Below are 20,657 nucleotides of genomic sequence, written 5' to 3'. Positions count from 1 at the left end.
TGAGCGCAAGACAAGAAGTAAAACACTACACACAGAAAAACAGCAAAAAAGTCCAAATAGGTCAGGGTGTGATGTGACAGGTGGTGACAGTACACCTACTTTGGGGACGGCGTGGCGCAGTTGGGAGAGTGGCCGTGCCAGCAACCTGAGGGTTTCTGGTTCGATCCCCACCTTCTACCAACCTCATCACTCATGTCCGTTGTGTCCTTGAGCAAGACACTTCACCCTTGGGGCGGTATAGCTCGGTTGGTAGAGCGGCCGTGCCAGCAACTTGGGGGTTGCAGGTTCGATCCCCGCTTCCGCCATCCTAGTCACTGCCGTTGTGTCCTTGGGCAAGACACTTTACCCACCTGCTCCCAGTGTTACCCACACTGGTTTAAATGTAACTTAGATATTGGGTTTCACAATGTAAAGTGCTTTGAGTCACTTGAGAAAAAGCGCTATATAAATGTAATTCACTTCACTTCACTTGCTCCTGATGGGTCCTGGTTAGGGCCTCGCATGGCAGCTCCCGCCATCAGTGTGTGAATGGGTGAATGTGGAAATAGTGTCAAAGTACCTTGAAGGTAGAAAAGCGCTATACAAGTATAACCCATTTACCATTCATTTACATTTACATTTACATTTAACTGGCTACAAAGTAAACAAAAACAGAATGCTGGACGACAGCAAAGACTTGCTGTGGAGCAAAGATGGCGTCCACTAGAGGGGGAGGGGTTACCCACATATGCGGTCCTCTCCAAGGTTTCTCATAGTCATTCACATCGACGTCCCACTGGGGTGAGTTTTTCCTTGCCCTTATGTGGGCTTTGTACCGAGGATGTCGTTGTGGCTTGTGCAGCCCTTTGAGACACTTGTGATTTAGGGCTATATAAATAAACATTGATTGATTGATTGATGTACATCCGAACATGACATGACAATGTCCCCATGAAAAAGGATTAAAAACAAAGTAGATGCGGGAAATATCGCTCAAAGGAAGACATGAAACTGCTACAGGAAAATACCAAAAAAAGAGAAAAAGCCACCAAAATAGGAGCGCAAGACAAGATGTAAAACACTACACACAGGAAAAGAGCAAAAAAAAGTCCAAATAAGTCAGGGTGTGATGTGACAGGTGGTGACAGTACACCTACTTTGAGACAAGAGCTATAGTGATGCATGCTTGGTTATGCTTTAAAGTCATATCCAACAATTGCGACAACTTTTTACTGTTAACTGAGTTTCGTTTTTTTTAATGATTTCTGCTGGTGCTGTGCAAAAAATGTGCCTTGGCTCAAAAAAAGTTGAAAAACACTGCACTAGGGCTGTCAATCATTGGTCAACACACGATTCGATTCAATTATTGGGGGTAACGATTCGATTCAGAATCAATTCTACATTCAAAATCAATATATATTTTTTTTTTTACTAGCATTGGGTTCCAGTTCTATGATGAACTACATTCCTCCATAAAATAGACCATCAGTTCTGATACATTTCTCTATTACTTAAAAGAAAATTGGTTTTGTATCATAAAATTCTCCCCAAACATTGAATAAAGTTCCCTTTTCTAAAGTCAATGTGTACATTGGATATAGATCATCGACATCAATTATATGATTTGTCTGAGTGCATGGACACAACAGATCCAAAAAATAAAACACTTAAAAAATTGGATTTATAAGAATTGTTACAAATAAGAATCGTGATTCATATAAAAATATATATTTTTTAACTTAACGTTTTCCAGCGGGAAGGACAAGGCATGATGTTGTTTCATAAGTACAATACCAAATAGCCTGAATTGTTTTTAATGTGTAAAATGTCATTGAATAACTGTGAGAGGCATATATCACTCCGTGTTTCAAAAATGGACATTTTAGGAGATGTTTAGCATCTACAGTACAGTGGAAATGTTTTCCCACAGGAAACAATCTTAAGTGTACAAATTAAGTGTGCGTTCCAGGCATTTAATGTTTTATCTATTGTACACACAATTTATGAATAGTTTAACATTCTTAAATGGTCTGTTTGCAACTTGTCATAGTTACATTAAAAAAACAAAAACAACATTTTATATATATATATATATATATATATATATATATATATATATATATATATATATATATATACCGTACACAAAACCCAAAACTAGTAAAGTTGGTATGTTGTGTAATTCTTAAATAAGAACAGAATCCAAATCCTTTTCAACTTATATTCAATTGAATACACTTTGTACCAGTCCATCTTAGATGAGCTCGGGCCCAGCGAAGCCGGCGGCGTTTCTGGGTGTTGTTGATAAATGGCGTTGGCTTTGCATAGTAGAGTTTTAACTTGCACTTACAGATGTAGCGACCAACTGTAGTTACTGACAGTGGTTTTCTGAAGTGTTCCTGAGCCCATGTGGTGATATCCTTTACACGCTGATGTCGCTTTTTTAATGCAGTGCCGCCTGAGGTATCAAAGGTCCGTAATACAAACCCTGTTTCCATATGAGTTGGGAAATTGTGTTAGATGTAAATATAAACGGAATACAATGATTTGCAAATCATTTTCAACCCATATTCAGTTGAATATGCTACAAAGACAACATATTCGATGTTCAAACTGATAAACATTTTTTTTTGTTGAAAATAATCATTAACTTTAGAATTTGATGCCAGCAACACGTGACAAAGAAGTTGGGAAAGGTGGCAATAAATACTGATAAAGTTGAGGAATGCTCATCAAACACTTATTTGGAACATCCCACAGGCGAACAGGCAAATTGGGAACAGGTGGGTGCCATGATTGGGTATAAAAGCAGCTTCCATGAAATGCTCAGTCATTCACAAACAAGGATGGGGCGAGGGTCACCACTTTGTCAACAAATGCGTGAGCAAATTGTTGAACAGTTTAAGAAAAACCTTTGTCAACCAGCTATTGCAAGGAATTTAGGGTTTTCACCATCTACGGTCCGTAATATCATCAAAGTGTTCAGAGAATCTGGAGAAATCACTGCACGTAAGCAGCTAAGCCCGTGACCTTCGATCCCTCAGGATGTACTGCATCAACAAGCGACATCAGTGTGTAAAGGATATCACCACATGGGCTCAGGAACACTTCAGAAAACCACTGTCAGTAACTACAGTTGGTCACTACATCTGTAAGTGCAAGTTATAACTCTCCTATGCAAGGCGAAAACCGTTTATCAACAACACCCAGAAACCCCGTCCACTTCGCTGGGCCTGAGCTCATCTAAGATGGACTGATACAAAGTGTAAAAGTGTTCTGTGGTCTGCCGAGTCCACATTTCAAATTGTTTTTGGAAACTGTGGACGTCGTGTCCTCCGGACCAAAGAGGAAAAGAACCATCCAGATAGGCGCAAAGTTGAAAAGCCCGCATCTGTGATGGTATGGGGGTGTATTAGTGTCCAAGGCATGGGTAACTTACCGTACACATCTGTGAAGGCGCCTTTAACGCTGAACGGTACATACAGGTTTTGGAGCAACATATGTTGCCATCCAAGCAACGTTACCATGGACGCCCCTGCTTATTTCACCAAGACAATGCCAAGCCACGTGTTACATCAACGTGGCTTCATAGTAAAACAGTGCGGGTACTAGACTGGCCTGCCTGTAGTCCAGACCTGTCTCCCATTGAAAATGTGTGGCGCATTATGAAGCCTAAAATACCACAACGGAGACCCCCGGACTGTTGAACAACTTAAGCTGTACATCAAGCAAGAATGGGAAAGAATTCCACCTGAGAAGCTTAAGAAATGTGTCTCCTCAGTTCCCAAACGTTTATTGAGTGTTGTTAAAAGGAAAGGCCATGTAACACAGTGGTGAACATGCCCTTTCCCAACTACTTTGGCACGTGTTGCAGCCATGAAATTCTAATTATTTGCAAAAAAAAAATAAAGTTTATGAGTTTGAACATCAAATACCTTTGTAGTGCATTCAATTGAATATAGGTTGAAAAGGATTTGCAAATCATTGTATTCCGTTTATATTTACATCTAACACAATTTCCCAACTCATATGGAAACGGGGTTTGTATCATCGCTTTTGTGCAGTGATTTCTCCAGATTCTTTGAACCTTTTGATGATATTACGGAGCGTAGATGGTGAAATCCCTAAATTCCTTGCAATAGCTGGTTGAGAAATGTTGTTCTTAAACAATTTGCTCAGGCATTTGTTGACAAAGTGGTGACCCTCGCCCCGTCCTTGTTTGTGAACGACTGAGCATTGCATGGAAGCTGCTGTTATACCCAATCATGGCACCCACCTGTTCCCAATTAGCCTGTTCACCTGTGGGATGTTCCAAATAAGTCTTTGACGAGCATTCCTCAACTTTCTCAGTCATTTTTGCCACTTGTGCCAGCTTTTTTGAAACATGTTGCAGGCATCAAATTCCAAATGAGCTAATATTTGCAAAAAATAACAAACGTTTCCAGTTCCAACGTTAAATATCTTGTCTTTGCAGTTTTTTCAATTGAATATAAGTTGAAAAGGATTTGCAAATCATTGTATTCTCTTTTTATTTACCTTTTACACAACGTGACAACTTCACTGCTTTTGGGTTTTGTATAAAGTATATATACCGACCAGCTGTCTTATGTTACCATAGTGGTTTAACAGAATATAAAATGTATTAAAATGTCAATATTTTTCACAATTACTAATCATATTGAATATTGTTCATTGTCCCGAAGAAGAAGTGTAGAGTTCAGGCTGTCTGGTACACAAAGGAAGTGTGTGCACCTTAGAGTTAAGAATCTTACAAAAACTCACGATTTTCGATTCGATTCCAGATTATGGATTCAAAGAGATTTCGGCAACATGTTATTTGGTACAAACATTATAATAAAACCTGTGTTGTTACAATGATACAGTGTTGCCTCCATTATTGCAGGTGTTATCGGAGTTGTGTTTAGAGAGAGTATGGACAACTCTGTACCAAACATGGCGCCCTATGGCGTGTGACGGGCCTTCTGACCAATCATTTAAGAGATTGTCTGACCATACTCTCTCACTGATTGGTCAAAAGCCCCTCACGTGACCACGGGGCACCATGTTTGGGACTGAGTTGTCCATACTCCCTCTAAACACAACTCCGATAACACCTGCAATAATGGAGGCAACACTGTATCATTGTAACAACACAGGTTTTATTATAATGTTTATACCAAATAATAGGTTGCCAAAATCTCTTTAAATGAGTTGTCCATACTCCCTCTATACACGGCTTTGGGCGGCAGGTCAAGTTAGCGCCCTCTAGGCGTAAGATTGCAACAGAGCCTTTTAAAGGGGCCATATTATGCAAAACCAACTTTTCTCACCTATTGATGATACCTGCTGTTTTCTATTTACATTTGATTTCATTTCAAATTGCGAAACTTTTGGTAGCTTCCCTTGTATGGTTATAACTGGAATCATTTTAAAAGAGGAGCATCACCCACCTGGCCCTCTCTTTGGACTCGTTGTATATTTCTGAATCATTTTAAAAGACGTGCATCACCCACCTGGCCCTCTCTTTGGACTCGTTGTATATTTCTAAGATGACGCGATCCTTCTCGTCCAGGTAGTTGGTTTGGACCTCTTCCAGTTTTCTGTAGCGTTTCAACAAAGTGACACTCTCGTCAAACTTTCAAATGTCACACAAAAAAAAAAATCAGAGTAATTCCTCTGGTGTGATGAACGCAGGATATTCCAAAAAGTTAAAAGCCTCCAACGAATGACAAAATAGTTCACCAACAACAGTGGTGTCCAAAGTCTAGCCTGCAGCTCATTTTCTGTTGCTACAACACACCAAAAACCGGACACTTAATGTTAGAATAATGGTTTCTAAATTATTACAAAAATGTTGTATTACATTGTGTTCCTGACAAGACAAAAGGCTGTATTTTGAAACCTACCAAGAGCAAGGCTCGTAAAACTCCACTGTGTGTGTGTATGGTAATCAACAGAAGGATTTTGTTCTGGCCTAAGGACTTCAAAGCGGAGATAACCAAGGATCTGCCCAATTTCCAGACAAACTCTTTTTGAAGTATTTTACGAACTCTTTTTGAACTATTTTACGATCTCTTCTTTAGAACTGTTCGGTAACCAAAGGCAACGCTGTTTACGACCCACTTCCATCTGGAAGCAGCTGTGGTCAGGTGGGGGGAGAAAGTCAAATAAAGAAGGAGTGCAATCTTTTGGCAGAGCGTGGTGCAAGACTGTACACAGAGTACAGTGGCCAAGTCTCTCCTCAAAATTGAGTCCAAATTTAATTCTGTCTCTGTTTGATTCTTTGCTTCTTGTCTTGTTTAATAGATGTCATCAGTGTTTGAACCTGACACTTAAAACCAACCGGACTCAGAAAATGAGACAGCGGAGAGTTTCACCTGAAGAAGACGAAGTGCAGTCCGATGCTGAGCGTCATGGTGAGCAGGCAGTAGCCCATCAGGCGGAAGTTCCTCTTGCGGTGCCGCTCCTTCTCCTCTGCAGACATCTCCCTGGCGTGAGACTGGTGCACCTGTTCCCAGTAACGCATGCTGGCCTGCGCCTCTGCACGGCTGCTGTGGAGAAGGAAAAATGGCCGAGGGTGAGCAGGCCCATATGAATAGTCATTGGATGACCTTGGTGGACAAAAACTTGGTTGAGAAAACCGTGGTGGTCATGGATGTGATGTGGAGGTTGATCTGGTTCCGGTTTATAGTCAGGACACAGTTTTTGTGTTGCATTGAGGATTTTTTTTGTGGGAAAGGAGCAAAATACAACATAGAGCGAAGGAAAAGTGGCATAGAAGAATTCAAATAGCAACACAAAGCATTTTTGTCCCCATTATGCCACAATGCATCAAAACTGTAGGTATGTCAATCAGCCACTGATCAGTAGCAAGCGATTTTCGTAAAATGTAGCGTATTTTCCGGACCATAGGGCGCACCGGATTATAAGGCGCACTGCAGATGAATTGTCTGTATTCGATCTTTTTTCATATATAAAGGCGCACCGGATTATAAGGCGCATTAAAAGGAGTCATATTATTATTTTATTTTTTCTAAATGCAAAAGACTTCCTTGTGGTCTACATAACATGTAATGGTGGTTCTTTGCTCAAAATGTTGCATCGATGATGTTTTACACATCATCTTCAAGTCACTTTCTGACAGTCGCTTCAGGATGCGCCGTTTTGTGGGCGGTCTTATTTACGTGCCTCCATTTCGACAGCGTCTTCTCCCCGTTATCTTTGTTGTAGCGGTGTAGCGTGCAAGGACGGGAGTGGAAGAAGTGTCAAAAGATGGCGCTAACTGTTTTAATGACATTCAGACTTTGCTCCAATCAATAACGGAGCAGCATCTCCTCATCCGGAAACATCAACAAATCCCGAAATGTGTCCTGTGAAAAACCGTCCGACCGGAACGCTCTAATAACTAAAGTTCCTTGGGTGAATTATGTAAACTCACTACACCGGTATGTTTTAGTGCTTTCATGGTGAGTTTACTGACAGATATGAGTAAGAACTTTACACTACTTTATATTAGAAATGGCAACAGTGGAGGATGAATGTCACATAACAAGAAGATAGAGAAAAAGAAGAAGCTTATCGACTACAGTGTCTGCACGGACTACAAAGGCGGACACGCGCAAATTATCAGGACTTATGCAGACCCCAAATACAGATCAGCAGGTACCAGAAGGTAAGAAAAGTTGCTTTTGCATAATATTGTGAAATAATCTTACTTTATACACACACCATAATAATACTCCTATGTTGAAGCACAGTACAATCCATCAAGCGGTGTGGCTTCATAGCTTACCAAAGTCCTACTAAAACATTTTGATAGATTTTTGAGCGTTGTGTGTAATGTTCTATTATTTCAATGGAACACATAAAATGTTGGTGTTTACTTGAGTCATATTGCTGTCATATTGCAGTCTACACGTATCTCTTATGTGTGACTGCCATCTACTGGTCACACTTAAAAAGAAAGTAAGCATATTATAAACAGGAAATGAACAAGTTAATAAGAGTCGAGAGAGAGAGGATAATATAACATTGTCACAGTCAGTACACCACATGTAAGAGGAGGGCGGATTGATCTAGAAATTAGTCAAGTAAATACCAAAGGTAGTATCAATATATAATTGATACTAGAGTGATTAGGTCAATATTTGTATTTATATATTTTTGTTTTGGTTAACTCGAGGCATAATTCCCTGAACACAGGAGGACTTTGAGGGAAAAAAACTAAGGAGTTTGCTTAGTTATTGCGTACTATTGACTTTGTTTTGATCAAACAATTGTACGTATACCGTACATATATACATCCAGAAGCTGCAATACATACAGAATAGTGCTGCTAGGATCCTGTGGAGAGTGCGGAAATATGACCATATCACACCAATTCTCAAATCCCTTCACTGGCTTCCTGCTCCACTCAGGATTGAATACAAAGTCTCCCTACTAACCCACCAGTGCCTCCATGGAAATGCCCCCCTCTACCTCAATGAACTACTCACCCCCAAATTCTACCACACGACACCTCCGCTCCGGACAGGTTAACCTCCTCCAACAATGGGAGACCAGGCTTTCTGCTCCACCGCTCCCAGTCTGTGGAACGCTCTCCCTGACCACCTGAGGGCACCACAGACTGTGGATGCTTTTAAAAAAGGCTTAAAAACCCTTCTTTTTTATTTTTAAAAAAAGCTTTTTTTTTTAGATATATGCATACTAGTTCTAGCTATTAGGCTGTTCTAGTTTTTATTTTTTTATTTTTTTTATTATCTTTTTATTATTATTTTTTTAATACACTGTAGCACTTTGAGGTTGTTGACTCAATGTAAAATGCTTTTTACAAATAAAATCTATTATTATTATTATTATTATGTCACACACGACGACAAGGAACTTGGTTAATATTGTGTTGATATTGTTCAACTGACAATAATACTCATCATAAACAATTGGAAACATTTGCAGTTAATACATGTGATCTGTATCAGCTGATCTCACTCATGGATGATCAGAATCGGCAGCGTAAAATCCTGATCGGAACGTCCCTAATCAATACATAATTTTCATGAAAACGTGTAAAAGTTGTAATCAACAATGATTCAGTTGTTTGTGTGTATAATCACTCGCACTGTAGGCATAATGGAGTTCACTTTTTGGCAGCAACAAGCAGTACAGTAGTATTTATATATTTACAGTACTGTTATTTCAGGCCTGTCCAGTTAGCTGCTGAAATGGGTATCAGTAGGAACCAAGACAGAACGCAAATAGGAAAAGAGCAAAAGTTGGCAGCGTGAGCGTTTTGCAAGGAAAAATAATTGTCTGTTCCAAATAATATTATATCTAGAAGTGGTGCAGAGTGAATGGAGCCAGCTGTAAAAGCCAGAAGTACACACATAGGTGTGTAAATATGTGTTTTGTTGTTAGAGTTTAATTGTCTATTGATCAAAAATGCACATCAATGAAGGAGATAAATAAAAAATGAAAAAAATGAATTAATGAATGCAACATGCTAGATCTTGCAGCTTGATTATTAGTTAAAACAACCTGACTTAATGCAAAATTCAGTAGAATTTCAACCATTCTCCGATTTTCACCCGGGCAACAATATTGAGGGCGTACCGTGATGGCACTGCCTTTAGTGCCCGCTTTTTCACTACATTATCTGCGTGCCGGTCCAGTCACATGTTGTATGCGGGCTCTGTCCTACACACGTAAGTGACTGCAACGCATACTTGGTCAACAGCCATACAGGTCACACTGAGGGTGGCCGTATAAACAACTTTAACACTGTTTCAAATATGCGCCACAATGTGAACCCACACCAAACAAGAATGACAAACACATTTCGGGAGAACATCCGCACCGTAACACAACATAAACACAACAGAACAAATACCCAGAATCCCATGCATCTTTAACTCTTCCGGGCTACATTATACACCCCCGCTACCACCAAACCCCGCCTCCTCAACCCCGGCCACCTCAACCGACGCACGGAGGGGGGAGTTGATGTGTGGGGGGCAGGATTGGGGGTGGGTTTGGTGGTAGCGGGGGTGTATAATGTAGCCCAGAAGAGTTAGGGATACATGGGATTCTGGGTATTTGTTCTGTTGTGTTTATGTTGTGTTACAGTGCGGATGTTCTCCCGAAATGTGTTTGTCATTCTTGTTTGGTGTGGGTTCACAGTGTGGCGCATATTAGTAACTGTGTTAAAGTTGTTTTATACGGCCACCCTCAGTGTGACCTGTATGGCTGTTGACCAAGTATGCCTTGCAGTCACTTACGTGTGTCTGCAGAAGCCTCATACAACATGTGACTGAGCTGGCACGCTGTTTATGCATATTGTAGAGGGCGCTAAAGGCAGTGCCATCACAGCACGCCCTTATTATTGTTGTTTGGGTGAAAATCAGCAGACATTCGATAGAATAGTTGCCCTGAATTTCAGGAGTCTACTGGAAAAATCGGGAGGGTTGGCAAGTATGACACTGTCAAGCGCCATTCATATAAAACTCGCAGGCCGCACCAACATTACATTTTCATATTAAGGTGTGGACCGCGTGTCTGAGACCCCTGGTTTATACATAGCACAAAGCAACAAAAAAAAACTTTGTATGCAGTGTTATTTCATTTTAAATTTCAAAAGAGTTTTGTGGCTCCCATTGTTTTCTTGAATTTGTGAAACAGGTCAAAATGGCTCTTTGAGTGGTAAAGGTTGCCGACCCCTGATTTAGCCTATTTCTATTCATTTGTCCATCAGTCAAATATTTTTAAAGACTACTCCAATTGTTTAGCTGACTATTTATATCTGTGTGGCTTTGCATTAGTGTTTTACAAGAATAAATAAATACAAACAGAATAATGCCACGTACACCATCTGATGTGTGGAGACATTTCACCCCAACCAATGTAGGCGGAAAGGCGGTGTACATTTGCAAATACTGTGCAAAGAGCTACGTCAACAAATGCCACAAAGATGCAGCAGCATATAGACAGGTACCCAATAATATATAATTATTGTAATTCCCCATTAATTCCCATATATTCCCACTAATTCCCATGGACGCTGTCCAACTTTGAATAATCAAAGAATGGTCAATATTTCCAAACTTCCCGAGCTTAACTTCCCGTGGTAAATTTCCGGAAAGTTTACGGACATTTACCGGAAACTTTCCACCCCTTTGCAACCCTATTTATGGGGACGGCGTGGCGAAGTTGGTAGAGTGGCCGTGCCAGCAATCGGAGGGTTGCTGGTTACTGGGGTACAATCCCCACCTTCTACCATCCTAGTCACGTCCGTTGTGTCCTTGGGCAAGACACTTCACCCTTGCTCCTGATGGCTGCTGGTTAGCGCCTTGCATGGCAGCTCCCGCCATCAGTGTGTGTGAATGGGTGAATGTGGAAATACTGTCAAAGCGCTTTGAGTACCTTGAAGGTAGAAAAGCACTATACAAGTATAACCCATTTATCATTTATCATTTATTAGGGATGTTCCAAATAAGTGTTCGATGAGCATTCCTCAACTCTCTGTCTTTTTTGCCACTAGTGCCAGCTTTTTTGAAACATGCTGCAGGCATCAAATTCCAAATGAGCTAATATTTGCAAAAAATAAAGTTTTCCAGTGTGAACATTAAGTATCTTGTCTTTGCAGTCTATTCAATTGAATATAAGTTGAAAAGGATTTGCAAATCATTGTATTCTCTTTTTATTTAATAAGGTAACAACTTCACTGCTTTTGGGGTTTGCATATGTGCAACCCCATTTAGTATATTCTGCTATTCTAATGTCCATCCATCCATCCATCCATTTTTTACCGCTTGTCCCTTTCGGGGTGGCATCTCAGCTGCACACTGTAATGTAATGAGTGAAAATGTATTATCACCTGCTTGTGTGACTGGATGCGGATCGGAAGATGTGGCCTCCCCCGCTGATTTTGAAGTCGTACTCCTTCCTGCTGGGCTCCTTGCTCAGCACATGGTAGGCCTCGTTCAACTGCACAAACTGGCCGTGCAGCGCCGGGTTGGACGGGTCGCGGTCCGGGTGTATCTGCGGTCGCACACCACGCACGGGTCAGTCCACACTGACACAAATCAGCGTTGGAAAAGACACACACAGATGCCACATTGACAAATGTGCTCTGATATTTTCCTAAAAACATTTAAAAAAGGGTGATTACCTTTTTAGATTTGTCAAAAAATGCATGTTTTATTTCATCCAAGGTGGCATCAGATTTGACTCCCAGCAGGTCGTAGTAGTTTGCAGATTTTCTGACAAGAAACAAACGGCAAAGTAGATGAAACTTGAAAACACAGACAACCGGCAGTGTTGTTGATCTTAGTTGTTTGTGTATTTTTCTAAAGGAGACATATTTTCCACAAGAAAACAAGTTAAACATGAACTTATTAAACCACAACATTAGATAATTACATTCCAACAAGAGCTGGAGCAGAAATGTAGTCTTTAAACCTACTTTCTGTTTTAATTGACACTGTTTGTTGGGTTAGATCAGATCTGGCCCGCGACATCATTTTATCTGTCCCGCGAAGACCTGGAAATAAATGAAGGTGTGTGTTGCTGAGCCCAACCTGGACATAATCTGGACTGGACCTGGTTTTAAGAACCCTTTAAACTATCTAATTTCATTGACAACCTGGTCTGGTGAAGATAAGGTCTTTTTTTTTTTTTTTAAATTAAGTTAAATAAGATAAATAAAAAAAAAAAAAAAATTCTTGAATAAAAAAAGAAAGTAAAACAATATAAAAACAATTACATAGAAACTAGTAATTAATGAAAATGAGTAAAAATAACTATTAAAGGTAAGTACTATTAGTGGACCAGCAGCACACACAATCACGTACTGTATCCCTTGCAGACTGTATTGTTATATATTGTTAATATTAATAACTGTATCCCTTGCAGACTGTATTGATATATATTGTTAAATTGTTAATATTAATAACTGTATCCCTTGCAGACTGTATTGATATATATTGATATATAATGTAGGAACCAGAATACTAATAACAGAAAGAAACAACCCTTTTGTGTGAATGGAGGGAGGTTTTTTGGGGTTGGTGCACTAATTGTAAGTGTATCTTGTGTTTTTTATGTTTATTTAATAAAACAATAAAACAAATTAAAAAAAAAAAAAAAGACCTGGAAATATGTGTCAAAGTACTTCATATTTTCTCACTAAATGTAATTTATTTTTTTCATTTTGACAGAAAAATATATGTACTGCTTGAAATTGCATACCTTTTAAACTTTAATAGTATCCAATATTGCAACAAATATTACAGTATATTATCATACTTTTCAAACATTTTTGTGTCTAAATAAAAATAAATAAAAATACCTAACTTTACAGCAAACTACCCATCAAATTAATAAAAATTACAATACATTTTTACGGTGTTCTTTACAGCATATTACTGTAAATTGAATAAGAAACTATTACTGTTTTTTGCGTTAATCTGTTGACTGAGCTGCCAGTTTTTGACTGTAAAATCTTGTTTTTAACGGTGTATTATTGTAAATGGAAAAACTATACATTTGTTTTTACGGTAGAAAAACTGGCAGCCAAGTTGCCAGAATAAAACAGGAACATGAACAATATAATGTTGTAAAAACCAATGTCAATTTAGCAGTAAAATTCTGGCAACTAAGCTGCCAGCTTTTTCCATAAAAAAAACCCCTAAAAACATTGGTACTGTTTTTTCATTTACCGTAAAATGTAAAAAATACAAAACCCCGCTATATTTTACAGTAAAATTTTGTAAATGTAAAGTTTTTACTGTAAAATCGACAGTCTACTTAAAAATATATATATATTGTAATGGCAATCTTCACCTTCAAATGTTCCAATTTATTGTCATTACTCAACAGGTTTGAGGGAGTGATCCTATGCAGTAGCAAACATTGCATATGAAGTGAGGTCCAGTCAGAAATCCAGTTTATGTCTATTTATTAATGAACTTGCAGGGTGAATGAAACATACCAGGGATTATTGCAGTGATATTGTGTTATATGTTCTCCTGCCTGTTGCTGTCTGCTGTTGCATTTGCTGTTGCCTGATGTTGTCTGCTGCTGTCTGATGTTGTCTGCTGCTGTCTGATGTTGTCTGCTGCTGTTAAGAACGGTTTGTGCTCCCACACCTGAGTCCTCCCTCGTTTGGCTCACCTGTGCTCCTACATATGCCTTCCCCCCTGCACTGCTCAACCAAAAAGCCCGCCACCTAGTGACAAAAGAAAGTAATGCCAACACAAAAATAAGGATGCCTTAAATGGCTCCTACACACCGGGCCCTAATTGTTTACGCTGTAACAATTACTTGAAAGGGAGCCATTCAAATTCACCTTTACAAGATTCCTCTTCCCAGTTTTTTTTTCTTTTCTTTTTTTTTTTTTCGTAATTTCAAAATAAAAATATGTTGGCATTTATAGTTCATTAATCTTGAATCTTCATTAGTCTTCAATTTCAGTCTTTTGGAGGAGACATATCTTGGTTATTGGTCTTTCCAGTATGTTGGTTTTGGTCTTTAGTCGAACTGTGCGTACAAGACCTTTTGCATCAGGAATAGTTTCCAGTATTCTCCCCAGTAACCAGGATCCTCTTGGGGCAGTGGAATCGACCACCACCACAATGTCACCAGGGGCAAAACTTCTCTTGGCTCTGGTCCATTGCTGACGTTCTTGGATTAAAGGTAAGTATTCTTTTGTCCATCGTTTCCAAAAGAGATCTGGCATGTATTGTACTTGTTTCCATCTACGTTTGATGTACAGATCCTCCTTTACAAAGAGTCCAGGTGGCAATATTGGATTGGTTTTTAGCAAAAGAAGATGGTTTGGGGTCAGCGCTTCCAGGTCCATGGGGTCATCAGAGGATTTGGTTATGGGTCGGTCATTTAAGATTGCTTCAACCTCACACATTAAAGTTTGCAATCCTTCATCATCAAGTACTTGTTGATGAAGAACAGAGCGCAATACACTCCGTATCATGCGGATTAGTCGTTCCCATACACCACCGTGATGGGACGCTGCAGGGGGATTAAAGTTCCACTTTATACCTTGCTGTAGCATAGCGTTCTGGATTTTATCCTGATTCAAGCTGTTCAATGCTTTCTTTAATTATTTTTCCGCTCCTACAAAGTTGGTACCATTGTCCGATCTCAAAGATGAAACTTGACCTCTTCGACAGATGAATCTCCTTAATGCATGGATACAGGAGTCTGTGTCAAGTGTATGTGCAACTTCCAGGTGTACTGCCCTGCTGGCCATGCAGGTGAAAATTACACCATACCTTTTAACAAGACTTCGTCCTCTTTTGATTTCTATAGGACCAAAGTAGTCCACTCCTACATTCGTGAATGGAGGTTTGTCTGGTTCAATTCTTTCCAAAGGTAAGTCTGCCATTTTTTGCTCTCCTACTTTACTCCTCTGTCGTTTGCACACAATACAGTCATTTATGACTTTTCTTGCAGCAGAATTGGCTTTGATGATCCAATATTTTTTGCGGAGACAAGACAGCATGTAATTTCTTCCTGCATGCCCGAGTTGCTTATGGATGTGGCATAATAGTAGTGTGGATATGTGGAGGTCCTTAGAGAGAATAATCGGATGTCTGATTTCTTCAGGCATTGCTAGCCTATTCAGGCGACCACCTACTCTGAGAAGTCCATCCTCCAGCACTGGATCCAATTTGTACAAATGACTGTTTCTTTTGACATTTTTCTCAGTCTTTAGAACAGACATTTCCCTTTGAAATCTTTCACTTTGACTGAATGAGATGACTGCATTCTCTGCTTGGATTAGATCTTGGGGAGATAAACACTGTCCATGAAGGGTGGCTTTAAATACTTGCATCTCCTCTTCAATCTTTTTCTTTAATTTGACAGGATTATTTTCAACACTACTCACAGCAGTTTCAACTTCTTTTATTTTCCTAGTCAGTTGCAGGAGTGCAATCTTTACTTTTAAAAGCCAGGCTATTGCAATCTTCAGTCTCATCCAGGAGGAGAAGTAGTGGATGAAATAGTTAGTTGGGTTCAACTGACTTTTGACAATGGCATTTACTGTGATGCCAGGTTTGATCTCTGGATCATCAACAGAGATTTTGGATTCAACTTGCAAAATTGGCCATTCTTGGCTTGCTTTCCAGAGAAAATCTGGTCCTCTTATCCAATTTTTGTAGCCTAAGAAGCGATCTGCTGTCAGCCCTCTTGATGCTGCATCTGCAGGGTTTTCCTTTGTGCTCACGTATCTCCATTGTGATATGTCGGTAGCATCCCTTACAAAAGAGACTCTGTTTGCTACAAATGTTTTAAAGCGTTTGGTTTCGTTGCTTATGTATTTAAGCACGGTTGTGCTATCCGTCCAGAAAAATGATTTCTCCAGTTTTAACTGTAGATCCTTTCGCAGCATTGTGTCAACTTTGACAGCGAGGACAGCTGCCGCCAGCTCCATTCTGGGAATTGTCATTTGTTTTAATGGTGCCACTCTTGATGTTCCTATGATGAATGCAACATGCACTTCTTTGTTTTTGTTTTCCAGTCTTAGATATGAGACGGTTCCGTAGCCACTCTCACTGGCATCCGAAAAGTGATGCAGCTGTGAGTGTGTGATTTGACCAAAGTGTGTAGGCTGCATGCACCGGTCAACTTTAAACTCCTTCATTTTGCTGAGATCTGCTAGCCATCCTGTCCACTGTTGAGAGAAAACGTGTGGTATGGTTTCATCCCATTGAAGCTTTTCCTTGCAGAGCTCCTGCATAATCATTTTGGCTGGCAGAGTAAATGGTCCTAGAAGTCCTAAAGGGTCGTATACAGAGCTGACCACAGACAAAATGCCACGTCTAGTGTGTGGTCTTTCTGGTACAACAACTGTGAACTTGAACACATCAGTTTCCACACACCAGTGTAGTCCTAGGGCTCTTTCCATTGGTAGATTGTCCTTGTCCAAATCCAACTCCTTGATTTCTTTAGCCCTGTGCTCTTGTGGAATAGATATTAATACAGCACGACTGTTGCTGATCCATTTGGACAGAGTAAACCCACCCATTTGGCAAAGAGCAGTCAGATCTTTTACTAATTGTACTGCTTCTTGTTCTGTGGGAATCGAACGTAAACAGTCATCTACATAAAAGTTATGACGTACTGTGTCTGTCACCTCAGGTGGAAAATGAGCTTCGTTGTCTTCAGCAGTTTTCCTCAAAGCAAAATTTGCACAACTTGGTGATGACACAGCTCCAAATAGATGTACCTTCATCCTATATTCAGTCAGATCTTGCTGCATATCACCGTCAGGCCACCATAAGAATCTCAAGTAGTCGACATGCTTATCAGACACCTTAACCTGATGGAACATAGCTTTAATGTCTGCCATCAAGGCAACCGGTTCTTGTCTGAATCTGATGAGGACTCCGATAAGTGAGTTGGTAAGATCAGGACCCTGAAGTAGTTCACAGTTCAGTGATGTTCCTTTAAAGACTGCACCACAGTCAAAAACAACTCTTAATGTTCCTTTTTTTGAGTGGTGCACACCATGATGTGGAATATACCAGAGTCTTCCATCTTTTCTATTCAGCTGGTCTGCTGGTACCAATTCAGCATAGCCACTGTCAATCATATCTGTTAGGAAAGATGTATATTCTTTATGGAACTTTTCATTTGTGTTGAACTTGCGTTTCAGGCTCTGGATGCGTTGCTCTGCAATACAACGGTTGTTCGGCATGATGGGATCTTCTTCTTTAAAAGGTAAGTTTAAACAGTAATGTTCATCTTTAATCTTTGCAGAGTGGCTCACAATATCAAGAAACTTTTCCTCTTCTCTTGACATTTCCTCTATTTCCTTACTGGATCTTTCACTGAAATCTTGGTTGTACTGTTTGACTAATAACTCCTCCAGGTTTAGAATAGATATTCTATTGACACCAGCAACAGGGCAGCCATTATGCCTGCTGGTGTCATCTCCTTTTAAAGGACCATAAATGACCCATCCCAATAGGGTCCTCACTGCGTATGGCCCGTCCTCCTGGCTATTGACCACCTCCCAGGGTTCCAGTACCTTAGAGGCATTCGTGCCAATGAGGAGGTCGATGTCAGAGTCAATTTCAGGTAATGTGATATGGTTTAGATATGGCCAGTGTTTCAAATCCTGCTGTTTTGGAATATTGTGTGGTGAAACGGGCATGATTTTGTGTGTAAATACATCAGGCAATTGAATAAAGTCTTTCGTATTTATCCTGGCTATTTCCAGTCCAGTGATGTGGTAGCTGGTTTCGGGTTTCACTTGATTCATGGTTTTGAGAAGGATGGTTGTTCTTTGTCCTGTTATGTTCAGTCTTTGCATCAGTTTTTCTGTGCAGAATGTGGAGGTGCTTCCATGATCCAAAAATGCATATGTTTGTAACACTGTATCTCCCTTGTTGCTTTTAACTTGTACAGGTACAATGGAGTAGATGGAGGGGTCATCCCCGGCCCCAATATGACCACAAGTATGCTTGGGAGGTGGCACAACAGTATTGGTTCCAATTGATTTGGTTTGTGTTTGTTCTGTCTGTTCAATGTGGAGTATTTGTGGATGTTGTTGTTTACAGGTTTCACATAATAGACGATTTCTGCAGTCTCGACTTAAATGTCCTATTTTCAGACAACCAAAACAGACTCCTTTTTCCTTTAAGAAGTCTATTTTTTCTTTGTGCTTCTTCCTCTTGAATTGTGGACAGCACTCCAGTGTGTGACCACTCTTCTTACAGAACAGACAACGATGAGATTTGACAATCACATTCCTTTTTCCTTCATTTGACTCCACAGTTTCTATGGGTACTAATGTTGTTGCAAAGCTGCTTCTTCGACTTGACCTTACTCTTGGCTTAGGGACGGATGAGGGTTTGACAGTTGATTGCTTAGTGTCCTGAATGTTACCAAACAGTGGATCAGAGAGTATTTTGACTTGTTTTTCAATAAAGTTCACAAGGTCTGGGAAAATGGCTCGATGGCCTTGCTTCTCCTGTAGGTCACAGGCCTTGTTCCTCCACTGCTCTCTGAGCTTGTATGGAAGCTTTAGGATGATGGTCCTCATATTAGAAACAACATTCATTTATTCCATATAGGCCAGACTTTCCATTGCATTGGAACAACTTCTGAGGAATAGAGAGAATGCTCTCAATCCTTTTACATCATCCAATTTAATTGTTCCCCAGGAAAAAGCCTTTTCCATATATGCTGTTGCAATATGATTTTCATTACCAAAATGTTCCTCGAGTAGCTGTCTTGCCCTCTGGTAGCCCTGGGACGGAGGCAAATGTTGGCAACTTTGAACCAGCTCTTTTGGATGCCCTCTAGTATATTGTTCCAAATAATGCAAACAGTCATAGGTGTCACACTTTTTCTCCACTCCATATTCAAATGCCCTTATAAAGGTTTCATACTGAAACGGATCTCCATCAAACACAGGTACGTCTCTTGATGGTAAAGAGGAATGGACATTCTGCTTAACCAATAAGGCATTTAAATCATGTTGTCCTTTTAGTAAATCAAGAATGTGATCTTGTTTGATGGCATTTGTGACAGGGGATGTAGTGTGAACTGTATGACCTTTAACATCATCTTTTTTCACAGAAGTATGATCAGTTTGCCCAGTTGTATTAGACACATTTTTCATTTGCATAGTTGATTTTGACAGATTGTCCTTTTGCATTAAAGAGAGAGCAGCCTGTCTTGGAGTCATGTAATGAGCTTTGGTATACTTTTCATATATGAATTGTTTTGACTTCCCAACCTGTGTGTCAGAGAGGGGCATTGTTTTCTTTGGAGCAGCAGCTCCCTTGTGTGATTCAGAGCTCATTCTTGACACTCTTGATCCTTCCCTAGATCCCATGGTTGCAAAAACTTGCTCCCTTGCATTTGCTGCTGCCAGCTTGGTTTCCATTTCCAACTTTTCCTTTTCCATTCTGAGTTGTTCCTGTTGTTTTGCAAATTGTTCCTGTTGAATTCTTTGTTGTGATTCAATCTGATGTTTTTTCTCCAATGCAGCAGCCTCTGCCATGAGAGCAGCCTTTTCGGCCTGGCCTCGAATGCGAGCAGATGAGGTAGAAGAGGTTCTTGATGTTATGGAACTGCGTGGGATTGAGACATTTGATGCACTGTCCTGGGCTCCAATATCAGAAAGTGTAACACATAAATGTTCATCATGGGCAAGTGGGACATGCATTTCATCTTGGCCTTGCATTTCAACTGAGCCATGTGTTTCAGAGACATGCAATTGTGACTCCTCTCCCATAGGGGCAGTGTCATGTGTGGTTAGCTTTTTCACTTCTGATAACCATTCATGCACAAGTTTTATAAAACCTTCTAGTACCTTAATCTTTTCTTGAAACCAGTCATTTTTTCTATCAAGTTCCTCTTCAGGCAATGGTAAGGCAATCAATGAGGAATGATTTCCCCTTGCCTCTCCACACAAATGAATCAATTCATCCAAGTGACCTCTTACAGCATTTGCATTTTCATCATTTTCATTTGAATGCATGAGTTGTTTAATTGTGTCCCTTATTTTAGCAGCTTTTTTAACACATGCTCCTATTGCTTTATGATAATTGTCAACTTTCATTTCCAAGCCTTTGGCAGTATACTTTATGGCTCTTTTTTCCTTTTCAAAATATTGTACATTTTCCTTTTCAGGATCCACATTTTTGCCA

At 39.9% G+C, this 20,657-nt stretch overlaps 2 protein-coding genes across 8 annotated transcripts in view; both read right to left on the bottom strand.

Annotated features, from left to right (window-relative positions):
* dnajc4 (DnaJ (Hsp40) homolog, subfamily C, member 4) overlaps nucleotides 1-20,657 on the bottom strand; it is a 25,523-nt gene that overhangs the window by 1,083 nt on the left and 3,783 nt on the right. For 4 of the 7 annotated variants that reach the window (XM_061930501.2, XM_061930498.1, XM_061930500.2 and 1 more), the window contains exons 4-7: nucleotides 12,143-12,233; nucleotides 11,849-12,012; nucleotides 6,357-6,530; nucleotides 5,493-5,579 (exon numbers count right to left, since the gene is read on the bottom strand). In XM_061930501.2, the coding sequence (XP_061786485.1) occupies nucleotides 5,493-5,579; nucleotides 6,357-6,530; nucleotides 11,849-12,012; nucleotides 12,143-12,233 (516 nt within the window). Of the gene's footprint in view, nucleotides 1-5,492; nucleotides 5,580-6,356; nucleotides 6,531-11,848; nucleotides 12,047-12,142; nucleotides 12,234-20,657 lie in introns of all 7 variants that reach the window. The other 3 variants (XM_072912436.1, XM_072912437.1, XM_061930502.1) reach the window with 3 other exon arrangements.
* On the bottom strand, nucleotides 11,995-18,151 carry LOC140677570 (uncharacterized). The gene is made up of 2 exons (XM_072912386.1): nucleotides 13,964-18,151; nucleotides 11,995-12,114 (listed from the first exon to the last, which is right to left on the bottom strand). The coding sequence occupies exon 1, from the start codon at nucleotides 18,149-18,151 to the stop codon at nucleotides 15,092-15,094; it is 3,060 nt and encodes a 1,019-aa protein (XP_072768487.1). The 3' UTR covers nucleotides 11,995-12,114; nucleotides 13,964-15,091.

The sequence above is a fragment of the Nerophis lumbriciformis genome, linkage group LG36, assembly GCF_033978685.3.
Source record: "Nerophis lumbriciformis linkage group LG36, RoL_Nlum_v2.1, whole genome shotgun sequence".
Taxonomy (NCBI): domain Eukaryota; kingdom Metazoa; phylum Chordata; class Actinopteri; order Syngnathiformes; family Syngnathidae; genus Nerophis; species Nerophis lumbriciformis.
This window is presented reverse-complemented; position numbering and strand designations above follow the sequence as displayed.